This window comes from Periplaneta americana, chromosome 16 (assembly GCF_040183065.1).
Source record: "Periplaneta americana isolate PAMFEO1 chromosome 16, P.americana_PAMFEO1_priV1, whole genome shotgun sequence".
NCBI classification, from domain to species: Eukaryota; Metazoa; Arthropoda; class Insecta; order Blattodea; family Blattidae; genus Periplaneta; species Periplaneta americana.
In genome coordinates this window covers 108,624,234-108,641,468 of record NC_091132.1, presented here as the reverse complement: position 1 = coordinate 108,641,468, position 17,235 = coordinate 108,624,234, and the positions used below count along the sequence as shown (strand labels likewise).

The 17,235-nt window shown below is 35.0% G+C and overlaps 1 protein-coding gene across 2 annotated transcripts in view; it reads left to right on the top strand.

Annotated features, from left to right (window-relative positions):
* LOC138691038 (lymphokine-activated killer T-cell-originated protein kinase) overlaps window positions 1-17,235 on the top strand; it is a 28,918-nt gene that overhangs the window by 7,435 nt on the left and 4,248 nt on the right. For both annotated transcript variants that reach the window (XM_069812687.1, XM_069812688.1), the window contains exons 2-4: window positions 6,010-6,417; window positions 9,455-9,775; window positions 16,923-17,058. In XM_069812687.1, the coding sequence (XP_069668788.1) occupies window positions 6,010-6,417; window positions 9,455-9,775; window positions 16,923-17,058 (865 nt within the window). The remainder of the gene's footprint in view (window positions 1-6,009; window positions 6,418-9,454; window positions 9,776-16,922; window positions 17,059-17,235) is intronic.

The following is a 17,235-nucleotide window of genomic DNA, read 5'->3' as shown; positions in this document are numbered from 1 at the left end:
CCTTAATCATCTCCTCTCACAAATCCTTGAAAAAACCCGATTGTTTACTAGTTGAAGGATAGTTACTGCTACGAGATGTTGAAGCTCCTTCCTTCTTTGTTTGTAAACATTGTCAATATGTTTCTTTCTGTTACAATGGCATCATATGTAGTGCCGTCCATTCTCTTTTACGAGAGACATCACAGACCTTGCACGTAATATTTCCTTCTTCAGCCATGAAATATTTCTTACCAACTTCTTCCAATGTCTTCAATATTGAGACCTTTGTATTCTTTACTTTCAGCATCTAAAATAAAAATTCAAATGCATTCTTTACAACAGTTACATGTATTACAACCTTGAAACATTTTGATTCTATTAAGGCTGCATTGAAAGTGTTCTCTTTTTAGCTTTGTGGATGTAACACCCGTTACAATGGAATGACCCACTGGCACTTAAAGGAGAATCCTACCATGGAGGCAAAAATCCGAAGGAGCAACTGACTGTACTGCTTGCACAAACTCCGATGGCTCAGACAAACAAGTTTCCATCATTATTGGCAAGTCTGCAAAGCCACGGTGTTTCAAAAACGTGAAGAAACTACCTGTGAAATACTATGCTAATTCCGATGTCGGAGATTTTAATAAACATTCTTCACGCTCTTGATAAATTCTTTGGTGCAAAAGGCTGGATGTTTGATGAATGAAAGGAAAGAGGTAAAAATGAAGATAGATATACTACAGGGCATTCACTTTATTGTTTCGGCATGGCAACAAGTGACTCAGTTCGCAAATTCAGAACTCTTTCGTAAAATGTGGTTATGGGGACAGAAATGAAGTGTCAGGCATGTTGGAAGCCAATAGAAGTGATGAAAATGAAGACGAGACAGGAACCGCTGGCGTTGATTTCGACGCTTATGTGTCTGTGGACCAAGAGCTCGCAACATGTAGTGTGCTGTCTGTGGAAGAAATGTGTGACGAAGTGGTGAGTTAGAGTGGCATTGCTTGAAATGGGAGATCGATGCAGAAAAGTTCTCAATCCCCATTCTTTCAGCTATTTTCATAGATTTCTCCTTCAGGATGGTCCCATCAACAGCAATGCCTGAGGACATTTTCCCTAATTGTGGATTTTCTCCTAACATATTCACGTCATAGAATACGATTGATCGGACACATGGATCCTTCTACATTGTCTTGGCAGAGCTGTGAGGAAGGTCGGTGCTTAAGCATGACAATAACCATAAAACTTCACAATTGGAGCTTGCAGCACGACATTCTGAACACATCAATTGCTACCAACATTTGTAAGCTTGTTGCTATTTCTTAAAACTGATCAATCCATATTTACATGCTTCAGGGCTAGAAAATCTGACCAATAGATGCGGGAAAACGATAAATCGAGGAACGATAGATGCAAGTTTTATAGTCATAGTTTAAATAGAATAAGTTCAGGGACCAACGAATTTGAATGATGGATCCGGGAAAATGATACATTCGGGAACGATAAATTGAGGTTCCACTGTAGTTGCCCAGTGTCAGCATCGAGAAAAATGCATGCAGGGCTAAGAAAGATTGACATTATGGCTAATGTGATTATTGTCGTCTTCGTAGGGATATATGGTCACTATGGTGATTTATTTCCCTACTGGCAAGCTTTGTGTTGTATTTTTTGAACTCATCAATACTTCTAATGTCAAGCAGTGTTGTCACGTTTCTGTTGTAAAAGTTATCCCTAGTTACAATTATTTTTATATCAACTTCAATACATTGATTTCTATCACTACCATCTACAGTGAATAAAATTTAAACTATGAGATGACTTAATTAAAATTATTAGCCCTTTTTGTTTTCATCAATCAATTTGAAATATGAAAATGTTCTTTTATACTCCACGTGGAGCATGCTATTTGAAAATGATAGTACTAACGTATCTGAGAAGGCCTAATAAATAAATATGCAAACTCTTATCTCTTTGAAGGAAAACGTCTACTTTGACAGCAGCTAGGTATTAAATGAATACTATACCTTGTGCTTGAGTGCACACACACAGACACACCCGCTCTCCCTCTCTCTCCCCCTCCCCCTCTCTGCCCCCCCCCTCTCTCTCCCTCCCTCTGTGCGCGCGCATGTCTATAGTGCCATTTTTCTAACACCTAAGGAAAAAAAAATTGTAGCTTTTCGTTTAAATAATACCCTACCAAAATAATGAAGAAATAATGCTTTAAGCGTAAACATAAATGCTAAGTTAATAATTCTATACAAACTGCTTTTCAGAAATGCTGTTTAAGAACACTAGAGTAAATATAGATTCTTTTATTCTGATCATTTAAAATACTGGTAGGATAAAAGTACCGGTAAGCAATTTGAATAAGCAAATTGTCAAAGCATTAAGTTCCTTTTTCTCATTTTCTTGTTGCCACATAAATTCGTCCATTAATCTACTCATTATTAAGGTGTATGGATTATATACGGAAACTGGGTTTGCAGTGAAAGACCTGGCCTTGGGCAGAACACAATGAATGGATGAATTACCTAGTTATGTTTTTTTTTTTTTTTTTTTCTTATTCGTAATGTCGCATTTTAAGATTTGTAGTACTGTAATATTTCTATGAATTTCGTAATCCTACAATGTTATTTATTTTAGTTTACGTCTTTGATATTGAAAAAATTTAGCTATTTATTATTATCATATTTTTCCCAGTGGTGTGCTGTATATGGAAGGCAAGGGAAGCATAAAGCGAAAAAGAGAAATTTATTGCAGGATTTATATTTTAATCTTGAGAACTATGAATTCTCTAATCTTAAAATGTCACAAAATTCTTTCTCTGAGCACCTGTCCTAGTTGAGGCGGATTCGTTATTCATATTCTTGGTGTAAGACGCCTATATTGTCCAATACGGATTAGTTTATTTCCATTTCATGATTTAGCAGCTGAAGCCAGGAGAATTGCTTTTGTCTTCAGATATATTTAGGTGAGTTGCCTGCTATCAGTTTTGCACTATATATATAAAAATTTGTATTATTGCTTCCCTCGCATAAAATTGCATAACACACCACTGATTCTTCCGTGATACCCACAAAATGCTCTGCGATAATTTTCCATATTAATCAACAGGTGCCACTAGTAACGATTTTCACCTGTCAAAATTAGCTAATTGTTACGAAATTGTAAACACTGCACAATTATTGAAATGGTGTCGAAGGTAATGAAAATGCTTCTTTTAAAGGAAATAGAAATAATAAAAGATGTTCTAGATCAGATATTTATCAAAATATATCTTAATATTACAAAATAAATATATTTAAATAACAATAGTACATGTATGTATTACTATTTTATTTAGTCTTCTTCATTGGTAGAAAATACTTGACAATTCACTAATATCTAAGTTACAAATACTAGTAATTTTGTGGAACATAATCATGAAACTTCACTGGTAATTTGTAAGTATGGAGTGGTAAAGTACGATGTAGAAAACTCTTTTATGGAACAGAAGCTCTAATATTTGTACTACTTACTAGAAAATTTATTAGAGTTGCCAGATTCTCTCGTCAGGATTCCTGGACAGGCAATGATATTACATACTTTAACATGATTGTACATTTGAAATAATTCAGTCTGTAATACAATTGATTTTATGTAATTATATAGTGCCTAAACTTTTAATTTTGTTACATTTTTGCTAGATTATGAAATTTGAACTATTGATAAAGTAATGTTGTATTGCAGTTGTATTTTGTATACAGAAAAGATGCATGATACAAATCCTATCAACTTCCAAAAGAGTGAAGAATAAAGATACTGTGTAATACCTAATATACTACAGTATTGTCGTTTTTATTTCAATACAACCGAATAGGAGACGCCAGGCGGCATGTTGAACATAGGTTGGACAGAGTCTTGAAATAATGAATAAGTAATTTTACACAAAAAAAAAAAAAAAAAAAAAAGCATTTTTCCAGTCTTTTTCACATTCCGGATAAATATAACTCGATCCAGCACACAGGAGAGACAATTAAAATCCAGAACCATCCTGGGAAATCTAGGACGTTTGGCAACACCATAACCTTTGTGGAATAGGTCCCTGTTAATAAAATCTATTTTGTCCTCACTGCTGAAAGAACATAGCATAAGAAGAGTATCAATCAACAATAAATTCCAGCAAGTATAACTGTCTACAAGAAAGACACATATGATGCCATTACACTTCGCAGTTGACCAGTGCATTGAAGAGGTGTGTTTTTGGAAGTTTTCATTGTATGGTAACTAATTGATAATGAAAATAATATAGATCTACTACAGGGGTAATCATTTGTTCTTATGTACAGTATTTTGTATAGACCCAGACTCAAATTTTGCTTCTGGGTCTGTACTATTTCATAACTAAAAATTTAAATTATTCTATGTAGGTGTGAGTGTCTAAAGATTAAAACATTCCCTGAAGACTGGACTGGGCAAAATACTGACATCCAAGTATTTCAAATACAAATACAATATACTTCAAAGAATAGTATTTGAAATACAAATACAAAATACTTAAAAAAAAAAATTAACCAAAATACATTTGTATTTCAAATACTCGATACAATATATAAAGAAATAAGAATATTATTTTGTATTATTTTTTTGGGCAGTGATATTAATTCTATATTTTTTTATTTTAGGCTTTCCTTTCTTTCTTTTATCTTTATTTGAAAATCTAAAATATTATATTAACATAAAGAGTATTTTTATCTCGAAGTTTTATATAAACAGTGTAACTGAACATTCTTCCTTTTCCCAGTCTGCAATGAAATTATGCTACATATCAATAATTATTGTTCCTTTTCAAAAAACTAGTTTCTCAAAAAGTTCATCAGATAAGGATCTCCTTGCTGGTGAATGAATAAATCCTGCAAAAGAGAACAGTCTCTCTCTCTACAGGAGCAGAGAAACACAAACTTGTATTGCATGTACTTTATAAAAGCTTGTTTCACTATTGGGTAATTCTCTAGAATGCAGAGGGTTGTGCCTTTGTCATTGAAGAATTGTAGACAAGTTCTTTTTTCGTCTAAACTGACCAAAGGTGTAGCAGAGAACTGCTCATCTGATTTCACATATTCTATATCCTTCTCTTATCATTTGGTGAGGTAGTGTCAGGCAGCCATCTCATCTTAATGTTGGGTGGAAGCAAGCTGCCAAAATAGCTCAATTTGCTTCTGGGGTCAGATCAAACATCACTTTAAATCTTGATGAAAGCAAACTTACTAGGATTGGAGTTACTTGGAATAGATGGCGTAGATTACTAGATAACAGAATATGTAATCTGTTTTTGAGGGAAATTAATGTGGACAAAAGTTGGCCGTAATAGTACGCTTTCTCATTTTGCATTAAATCAAAGGTTATGGCAGTGGGTTTCAGAACTGCACAATATTCTTCAAGGTACTGAAACTCAACATCTTTGACGGTTGGCAATCCCAGTTTTTCGCATATACTGCTTATATCATGTTTGAATTGCAATATTTGAGAGATTGAGCCATAAAGAGAATTCCATCGAGTTGGGCAAGGAAAGCTTAATGAATATTTCAAGATATCTGATATAATTTCTGAGGATTTGGGTCTCCTAGACACATTCCATAATGCTGAACATTTAGCAAGTGTTGATGCTGTTGGAGATTTCTTTATGGCATTAAGGAATTCAATTGTGATAACAAAAATAAGTGTATGGCTAGCACATCTGAAATGGGTAGGCAAATAAGACAAAAGTTCATTCTTCAAATCCAAATCCAAAACTTGAAGGACAAGAAGAAGAAGAAGAAGAAAGTATTTTTAGTATTTGAAATACAAAATACATAAATTTTATGTATTTAAATACAAAATACTTTCGAAAATCCTTACAAATTACAAAATACAAATGTATTTAAAATACTGCCCACTCCTGGGCCTACTACAGTAGTAAATGGTTAGAGCATTATTTTTATTTAAGATTTTTTCCATTACTATCTTTTTTTTTAGTCTGTACAAGATAACAATTTTTTTTTTTTTTTGTAGGTGTGAGTGTCTACAGATTAAAACGTTCCCCGAAGATAGGTCTGTACCAATCTCCTTGGGCTATCAAAAAGGTTCTTCGTAACAGCCCACAAAAAGGAATAGATTTAAAATGTTATGCTGAAAGACTAAAGGATGAGGCTGACATTCTGAAGAAACTAAATCATCCAAATATAGTAGGTTTCCGTGCATTCGTTAAGGCTGAAGATGGAAGGGATTGCTTGGCTATGGAGGAATGTGACTCTTCTGTTGGAGACTTAATTGAAGAGCGTGTTAATGAAGAGCTGGGACCATTCTCAGTAGAGAAGATTCTAAAAGTTGCCTTGGATGTAGCTAAGGCACTCGACTATTTACACAGGGAGTGCCATCTTCTTCATGGTGATATCAAGTCTTTCAATGTTCTCGTTAAAGGTACATTTAAGATTTTTAACAGTCCGTTTTAAGCTCAAGTTAATTGTAAGTTTTGAATGTGTGGTAGAAGATATGTTATAATGCTGACTGACAAAACTAGGCATTTCCTCATGGAGTGACGATAGTAATAGACATTGGAAAATTGCGTGAACGATGGGCAGGGAAATTAATAGTAACCCGAAAAAATCTGTCTCAACATTTTGTTTACTGTACCTAATTTTGATTTTTCATTGAATAGTTTTGAGAATTTGCTGCATGCAAGACTAATAATACTGTATCAGCTTTAGGGATTGCCGAAGTAAGAATTTCCTATGGATCACTGTGTTCTTGATATGGTGGATACAAATTCTTACTCATTCAGCGACCCACTTTGAATACTGATTGAAGCTTATATTGTTACTACTATGTAGGTTTTTTCACGTTTAGAATTTTTTTGAGTAATCATGCCCATTGAGTACAACTAACTGTTCTGTTGGTGGTATAGTGGAACTTTATTTTTTGGAAAAAAGTATACAGTATATATTTATTTTTTTAATCTTAGGTTTTATTTATAATCATTTTAACTTCAGTGTCATTTCACGATTACCTCCATACCAAATGTACAATCATTAGGGATTGAGATCTTGTAAGCTTATATTTCACGATTACCTCCATACCAAATGTACACTCATTAGGGATTGAGATCTTGTAAGCTTATATTTCACGATTACCTCCATACCAAATGTACAATTATTAGGGATTGAGATCTTGTAAGCTTATATTTCACGATTACCTCCATACTAAATGTACAATCATTAGGGATTGAGATCTTGTAAGATTATATTTCACGATTACCTCCATACCAAATGTAGTGGCCTTGTCAGCAAACACATCCGCCATGGAGTCATTCCACTTCTTTCGTACAGCAACAAAACACGACCTTTTAGCAAATGGTCGAATTTTTTTTTCATGAATTCCAGACATCAAATAAGGGGACACGTATTGTTTTATTTTCACAATTATTAATTATTTGTGCAGTTATGACTATTTAAAATTATGCATGCACTGTTACGTAAAGCTCACTTGGAACCTGTGTCTACATATAGTTGAGATTTGGGGTTTGGTGCATTTGAAAGACAAAATACAATTCTTTTCATTACTTTAGATCTGTCACAAATAAATTTAAAATTTGGCGTAATTTTTTAATAATTTCTTTTTCAAAGCAAAATTATTACATTAAATAGTCAAGTTAAAAATCTGGAAAAATATATATATAGACTTGTTCCCTGATGTATTATCTGTAAACTACTGCGTTAAAAATTAGAGATCTGCATACATGCATTTGCAACCATTTATTTTCCGGAGGCATGCATGCACTCGCAATCCCCAGCTAATGAACCGTTTGCAGCCATAGGCCTACACGTGTGCTAGAATACTGCGTGCGGAAAGTTTTACTGAATGGAAAGAAAATGTACAGCCTAAAAATTACATAGCTATGGCAGACTTTTCTGAAAGTTATTCTTTTGTAATTCAAGATTCAGTACAAGGTGTGCATTGGAAAAACTGCTTAGCCACAATACATCCTTTTGTAGTATATTTCAAAAAAGGTACAGAAATTTGTCACAAAAGTATTGTTGTCATCTCAGAAAGCATGAAAAAGACACCGATTCCTTTCACTTTTTTCAATCCGAAGCAATCAATTTCTTAAAGCAAGAATTCAGCGATATTAAAAAAATTATCTACTTTTTTGGTGGAATAAGTTCACAATACAAAAACAAAAGGAATTTTAAAAATATCTGCTTACATGAAGACGATTATGGAATTAGCACTGAATGACACTTCTTTGCAATGTCGCATGTTAAAGGTCCATGTGATGGCATTGGAGGCTGCTTTTACACTATCAAAGCTTTTTGACAAAGAATATGATAAAATATTTTATGAAAGAGCTTTGATAAAAGATAGGATTTGGGGTATATTATACTACATAAAATCATTTTTAAAATATTTGATCAAAGATAACCTAAAATTAGGAACAAAAGCTCACCTACACTAATTTCTCAACAGTGAAAGTATATATATTGAACAAGGGATCTTTCTTCCAATAGTCCTGGATATGTGGCATCTGGATCATACCCATGTGAAACAAAAGACCTAGAAAAACCTTCATCCCTTCTACTGTGACATATACCCATTCTAGATTGCTCAGTACACCCAGAAAGAAAAACTTCCGCATAATTATTGGTTTCTGTTACTAGCGACTCGTAGAACTCGTCACACACAAATAAATTCACTGCGTCATCATCAGCAAGTTCGACTTCTAGCCCAGGAACAACACTAAAGATTATATTTTTCAAATTAGGTGGCCCATTTGACCAAAAAGAGTTCGAAATATCCACATTTTGAACTGGAGTAATACTTGAATTATTAGATGTATCAAAATCAGTTTCTGTTTCATTATCAACCTCACTTTCACTTTCATTTTCACTTTCACTTTGGCTTTCATTTGGATTGAAATCACTGTCACTGTCCGAATCAGGCTTTAAAGTATGCCTATTCAATAGACGTGCAATTTCGTCATCATTACAAGTTTTAACTGGCGCCCGTTTACGATTTTTTGCCAATTGTCGTCTATATTTTTCTGTTATGGCTTAAACTTCTGTTTATTTTCGTTGTAGGGTTTGATACTTATCAGTCTATTGAAATATATATTCATATATGAGGCCTCGCCATACTCATTGAATAATCAAGACCACTTTCAATAAGTAGTCAACATGTAGTTACCTATGATTGGAGAAAAATTCGTTCTGACACCAGGAATCGAACCCAGGATCTCTCAGCTATGCGTGCTGAGTGCTTTTTCCATCCATGATACAAAGAAGGAGTGTTTGGCTGGCGCTATGAATCGGGTCTCGGCATAGCTCAGATGGAAAGAGCACTCAGTGCAGAAAGCTGAGAGGTCCTGGGTCGATTCCCGGTGCCGGAACGAATTTTTCTCCAATATTAGATATCTAGTCTATTGAAGTTGAAAGATTGAAAGATGTTCTCTTGATTTTTGCAGGTGATTTTGAAGTAATAAAGCTCTGTGACTTTGGTGTTTCGGTGCCTTTGAATGAAGATGGTGTTTTGGACAAGGCTGCTGGAAGTCATTATGTTGGCACTTCATGTTGGTTAGCGCCAGAAGCATTGAAAAACGATGGAATAATTCCAGTTACTAATAAAGCTGACATCTTCTCATTTGGCCTAGTGCTTTGGGAAATGATGACCCTGAAAATTCCGAATTTTGACCACTCATTAGACGAGGATTTAAGTATGTTAGAGTTGTCCACTACAGATGCAGATGATGAATGGTTAATGCACAGTGAGACTGACCTGAAATATGGCAAGTATCTTACATATCACAGAGGAAATGATAGATTGGTTTTCAGTACTGGTACTTTAGATGATGTGGTTATTTATACTGCAGGATCTGTTTGTTCGAAGTGTCATATTCAATATACAAAGTTATTCACTCACTAGAGGCCCCAAATTTTTCGCAGTAAAATCGTTATATATTTTAAGATTGGAATGTAAATATTTGTACACAATGTTTGAACCTTGTAGAGCATATTCTGAAAACGTTTCTCTCCAACAAATCAACTATCATCACATAAATGTAATCGCCTTCTAGTGTGGGTGATGCAGCTTCTTGACATGCGGAATGTAGAAAATATGGAAGGTTAGTGTTTTGGAAAAGTCTCGTTATTCATTTTGATGGTGATACCTGCAATCACTTTGTTATTCTGTATCATGCAGTCTGGCAACTTCCGGCCTCCTGAAGATAGAGTGATAAGGTGTTTAAATGATTTATTAGTTTATTTATTTTATTTGTATGTGTTTGTTTGGTTTTGTAATGCTTATAACATCTTCCTGGTTCCAGTTAATCTTACGTTGCTCTTCTCAAACCTTCTCTGTTATTCCAGTCTCCATTCTCCAGTCCTTTCTCCTGCATGTTTCTTAAAATGCCATACATCTACTGTATGTAATTTTAGGTCGTCTCCTTTCTATTCTTCTGCGTGGGATCCATACTATAGTATTTCTTTTGGAAATTTATCTTCTGCCACCTACCCATACCATTTTAACTTTATTTTTTTTATTAAGTCCATTATTGAATTTTGACAGCTCATCTTTCTTCTTATCACGTTGTCTCTTGTATCTCTTCTAGAAATTCTAGCAGAACTCACCAGAAATCCATTTCTTTCGAAGGTAATCTTAATTTTGTTCTTAATTTCAACTTCTATGTTTCTGCTTGTTATTTCTAATTTTGTTACTAATTTTTAGTTAGAGAATTTTAAAGTTACACTTCGTCTATCAAAAGTGTCTGAAAATGCCTTTTGGTACAATTTAATCGAACCCATTTGTCAATATTTACGAATGAGGAAAACACTGTGTGATTGTATACATATTATTTATTGTGAAACAGAAATCTAATGGCTTCCTATGCTACATAGAATGCTCATGCTCACCTGACTGAGTTATTGTCATTTATTGTGAACACTATGAGGTCATACAAGAAATATCCATTGAATTTTGTGAATTAGTACAACATAAGTTTTGGGTCTTATAGAAGTGACACATGTATTTGCGATAAATTTAGAATCAATACAGGGTTGTTTCCGATCTCTGATAACGAATTTGAATGACGTCATGTGCGTCAGGAGTCACATGACAGCTGAACTGTGGTGCGAGGTGAGAGACCAGTAGTGAGTGATCTCATAGAGTGCACGGTGACTCACAGCAGAAATTCCCAAGAAAATCGAGCCTTTTTGGGAGAAGTACATTACGACCCTTTCCAATGCCAAGTACAGTTAAGTGAAAATAAAAGAAGCCTGCAATAAACGAGGTTTTGTTATTTCCAAGAAAGGCATCTCCTGTGTACTTAATAAGATGGTAAAGCTCGAATGGAATTAATTTGTATCATCTTGTGGGGTGCAGCGACTTGTGACGGGGGGTGGGTTTGCTTGCTTTTTCCACTCTGGAATTAATCCCATCCGAGCTTTGCCAGTCTTATTAGGTACACACAAGATGCCTTTCTTGGAAATAACGAAACCACGTGTTTTGCAGGCTCCTATGATTTTCACGTAACTGTACTTGTCATTGGAAAGAGTTGTTATGTACCTCTCCTAAAAGGCTCGATTTTCTTGGGCATTGCTACTCTACTGTGATACACCGTGCACTCTGATCATGAAATCACTCACTAATGATCTGTCACCTCTCGCCGCAGTTCAGCTGTCAGTGTGATTCCTGACGCACATGACATGATTCAAATTCGTTATCAGAGATCGGAAACAACCCTGTATATCTCAACTTGAATTAAAAATAAACGATAAAGATGCAACTCAGATACATAATTTGAATAGACAAAAACCATATCTCACAATGACTCAAAATTAACTACATAAGAAGAAAGGAGATACTTTGTGTAAGGTAAGGCATTCTGAATTTTGGATACATTTGAAATCCAGAAAGTCTATGATTAAGGAGGCAATTTGTATGGATTACCAAAAGAATCTTCTGATTCCTAAAATTTTACCACAGGCAACTATAGTCTTTTCGTGCTAAGTCCATACACTTTCTACTGGGAAATCTGTATTACGTACATTATGATGAAACGGTTTCGAACAAAGTGCCTGATGAAGTATGCTTAATGCTATTTCAGTTTTGAAATTCTGCCTGATTCTGTGCGTGAATTCAATATGTTCTGTGAATCCTGCTGAGGACAGAATAACAAATTTTATTGTGATCCGATTTTTCCATTTCTTAGTGAATATAATGAAGAAATTTTATTGTCTGTTTCCAAGAAGAGGCCATTCGTATCCTGAGTCCAATAATAATATGGAATTTATAAACCAAAAGATAAGATGTGAGTTTCCTGATGACTAGTGACATGAGATTGCTAATCCTAGAAAGAAACCTGATTCATTCTTCATAGTTGACTGCAAGGTAGAAGCTGTATTCTATAGATGGGGAGAATTTATGAATAGCTACTGCAAAAAGAAAGTCCTTTCGCCTAGAGGTCCATTGCAATCTACAATGTAAAATAAGATACTAAAAAGGTGTTCCTGATAATTATCAAGTGGACAATACAAAAGCTCTATAGTGAGTTTTTATTTTGTTTGTCAAAATTATTTTATCTTTAATTTTATTTATCGCATTTTAATTTCAAGTCCCATTAAACATCCAAATTAGACTATAATAGCCATTTTCTAACATTATTTTAATTATATTTCAAATCACTGGAATGAAATCAAAAGGAGAACAATGTGAAAGAGTTGAAAATCTTCAACCACTTTATATGATGACATATTTCAAAACAGCAACATTCAATGACTTCCAAATAAAGAAGGAGTTCTGCAGTCCCACAGTGCAAGACCAATGAAAGGAAAACGAGAATTATATTTTTGAAATCATACATAAAGCGGCCAGAAACAAATTAAATGTTTGAGTTAGAAGTGGTGTTTCAGTATAATGCATGCTGTATCCCATGTATCTCGAAGTTTTCTATTTGGACGTTGATCGTTCTTATTTTGGAAGTTTACATATTGTTTGTTTATATTGCATTTTCCATTATTGGAATCCAAATTTAAATAAAATGTCATTGTATAATTAATAAGAAATCATCGTTCTTTACATTCCACTACGTCAATTTCTATTAAATACACACATAACTAAGTATTAAGTGCTTAAACTTTAAAATTTGTTTTTCTCGAAACTTTCTAAAATGGACCTTGATCGTTATTCCCGTGTACTCTTCATGTGTGTTTGCTATTTTAACTAGCACTTTCAAAATCACTGAGTTTACTATTTACAATTTATTTAATATCCTACCGGAAACCTTCCTGCAAACAAACATTGAACAGCATGCGAGTTTCATTTTAATGTCTCCGCAAATTAAAATCTTGTCCAGACATTCCGAATTAGAAAATCTCGGCATTGCAATATAAACTTCACTTCAGATTGGAAGATTCAAACACCTACTCTCATTGGATATTCACGTAATACTGGTATAAGATGACCTTATCCTCTGTGCCTATCAAAAGAAAGCCGAGAGCAGCTGTTCAATGTTGCCACGTCTAGCCTTGTTAGTCAGGCAATAAATTTGCAATACTTTTTATTAATTTACACAATCGTCCATTCTATCGAAATACGACAAAAGAAAAAAAAATTATTACATTCTTTATCAGTATTGACGAATCAAGATCCTATGCGTAGTAATTATCCACAACAACGACGTTAAAGTTTTCGGGGGGGGGGGGGAAGAAAACTTTTTTTTCGAAAATTATAAACTTTTCACCTATATGATATTAACTTTTTGTTGCAGGTTTATTTCACTTTCACTCTGTGTATATACATACATACATACATACACAGTGTTCTGCCCAAGGGGAGGTCTTTCACTGCAAACCCAGCATTCTCCAATCTTTTTTTCCTATTTTCTGCCTTCCTCTTAGTCTCCGCATATGAACCATATATCATGTTGTCTATCATCTGATATTTTCTTCTGCCCTGAACTCTTCTCCCATTCACCATTCCTTCCAATGTGCATCCTTCAGTAGGCAGTTTGTTCTCAGCCAGTGACCCAGCCAATTCCTTTTCCTATATATATACACACATACATACACACTTAGGTTAGGTTAGGTTAGGTTAGGTTAGGTTAGGTTACGGGGGTCTTTAAGGAGTCTGCACATCAGCCTAAAAGGCTTATTGTGCATCCCCATTGGAATGGACACTAGCGTTGTCTTCCAAAATCTGTTTGTTGGACTAGCAACAGTATTTTGGCTCCAACATTAGCGTTCATTCCTAAATCTTCCCTTGTTATTATATACTTACTCACTGCACATTGAAGAGAAGTGACTAGGAACATTTGAAACGTGGATATGGCGAAGAATGGAGTGTGTGAAATGGAGAGACAGAATAAGAAATGAAGCTGTGTTGGAAAGAGTGGCTAAAGGAAGAATAATCCTGAAACTGATCAGGAAGAGAAAAAGGAATTGGCTGAGTCACTAGCTGGGAAGAAACTGCCTCCTGAAGGTTACATTGGAAGGAATGGTGAACGGGAGAAGAGTTCAGGGCAGAAGATATAAAATAATAGACGACATTAAGATATGTGGATCATATGCAGAGACTAGAGAAAGGCAGGAAATAGGAAAGACTTGAAAATGCTGGGTTTGCAGTGGAAGACCTGCCCTTGGGCAGAACACTATGAATTAATGAATACTGCACATAATGTAATGTGTTGTATCAGGAACTTGGGCCTTTTGTTGTACTTTAACGGTATAGTTTATTATTGAAATGAGATGTCTTTTTTCTTCCTTTATTCCTCCATTTCTTTTTACATGTGAATTTCTGTGTGTGCATTTGTTCGGATGTGTGCCAGCATGTATGTGTACCTGTTGAATGAGGTAATGCAAAGTATAATTAAAGCAAAATTTTGGTTTTGTAACATTGACAGGAATGTAACAGATAACGAGAAAACTAAACTATTTCACACAATGAGAAAGTTGTCAACTTCGTGGCATTCATTTTTCAAAGTTAAGTATTTTCAAACGTACTTTGTGAATGTTTGCTTGTGTTGCGAAGGACAGAGACAGAGTGTACATATTTATATACGAGGGTATGCTGAAAAGTAATGCCTCGTATTTTTTTTGTCACTGTCAATATAGTTAAAAATATAGTGATAGTACATTGTATTCAGTGAACTTTCTGCTTCCATTGACGCAAGTTTTTTATCTCCACCAGTAGAGAGCTCTGAGTTACAGCCTGAAACATGGCAGCATGTACCAGCACTATGTCGGTGCATCTGAAACAGTGTGCTGTGATCGAGTTTTTAACAACAGAAAATGTGCTCCCAATAGACATTCATTGGAGATTGAAGGCTGTTTATCGTGATCAATGTGTCGACATCAGTACTGTGCGACATTGGTCTGCTCGTGCTCGTAATGAACCTGGTGCAACTCTCAACTTGTGTAATACAGGATGCAGTGAAAGACCACATACTGCAACTGATGACGATCATCAGAATCGTGTCAATGAACTCATTACACCAAATCATCGCATAATGCAGGAACATCTGTCAATCCAGTGTGGCATATCAAGGAAGCGTGTGCAGGTGATAATTGCAGAACTGGGATTCCGGAAAATTTGCGCACGATGGGTGCCTCGAATGCTCCTTCCTCACATGATACAGAAGAGATTGGACATTTGCTAACAATTGCTTCTGCGCTACGAACGGCAAGGCGATGAATTCTTACAGAACATTGTCACAGGTGAAGAAAGCTTGGTACACCAATTTGACACCAAAAACAAGAGGTCATCAATGCAGTTCCGCCACAAAGGATCGCCTGCACCCAGAAAGTTCAAGGCTGTGCTATCAGCAGACAAACTCATGCTTATAGTCTTTTGGGATGTTCAATTGAGATTTATGCCTAAATGCACTACCATTAATTCTGTAAAGTATTGTGAAACCCTAAAAAAAGTGAAAGCACGAATTTGAAGGGTTCGTCCAGATATGGAGCAGCCTCTCTTACTGCATGACAACGCTCGTCCTCACATCAGTGTAATGACAACAGAACACATTCAGTGTCTTGGTTTCGCTATTATCGATTAACCTCCATATAGTCCCAACCTGGCTCCATCAGATTTTCATCTATTCCCAAAACTTAAAGAACACCTGAGAGTACATCTCTTTGATTCTGATGATGCAGTGCAGACAGAAGTGAGACTGTGGCTTCGTCATCAGAGTGAAACATTCTACAGTGACTGTATCAAGAAACTGGTCACCCGTTGGAAGAAGTGTGTTCATCGCCAGGGTGATTATGTGGAAAAATAAAACTACAGGTATGAAATAAGGTTGTAGCAAGTTGACAGTTTTGTTTCACTCAAATAACTATAAAACTTTTCACATAAAAAATTAGGAGGCATTACTTTTCAGCACGTTCTCATATGTACAGGGTGGAAGTAAAATAACATAGCAGATTTTCAGAGTGAATAGCTCTTGTTGTATGTAACAAAAAAGTGTAATATCGTATTGATGGAAAATTCAGTTTTCTCAGAAAAAAATGGTTTTTCCAAATGTTTAACAACTTTATTCGATAAGTATTGCAAGTAGGATCGTGATTTTTGTCCATATTGATAGAAAATCTAATAAAGAATAATTTATTTCTCTGGCATATTTCCATAGCTTGGATGGTTTTCGTGTAAAATAAATTTCAAGCCACTGAATAATACGAACAGATTGCAATGTCGTAGCGAGAGAGGGAGGCTCACGTGTAGAGACAGATCTGAATTCGTAGATTTCTTACATCTTTATTACGAGAAGAAAGACTACTGTTAGCAGTGATGTTACCAGAGTGCAGAAACTTCCAACTTAATTTTCTAATTAATTGTGCATTGATCACAAAATGTAATATAGGTTTTCTATTCCTTTACGTGTATACAATATATATACATATATAGCTGACGTATGTGTTTACTTTTCCTTTATGTTTCAGGAACAAGACCATCTCTACCCGAAGCAGAACTTGGTGATGAATATAAACCTATAATAGAACTCTTCAATTTGTGCACTGAAGAAGATATCAACAAACGACCAAGTGCAGAAGAAATTGTTGAGCAATTGAAAGCTTTGTAAGTAATATCCATTAATTAATATATAACTTTTTGAATTTTGTACAGCATGAATAGTTGTTATTTGCCAATAGAGCAAATTATAGTTAACCAGGGAGCCTAGGCTTTTTATACATGCCCAGAAAGAACTGAACTTTCAGCAAAAATTGAACTTATTTAATCACTTTTCTGCTGATC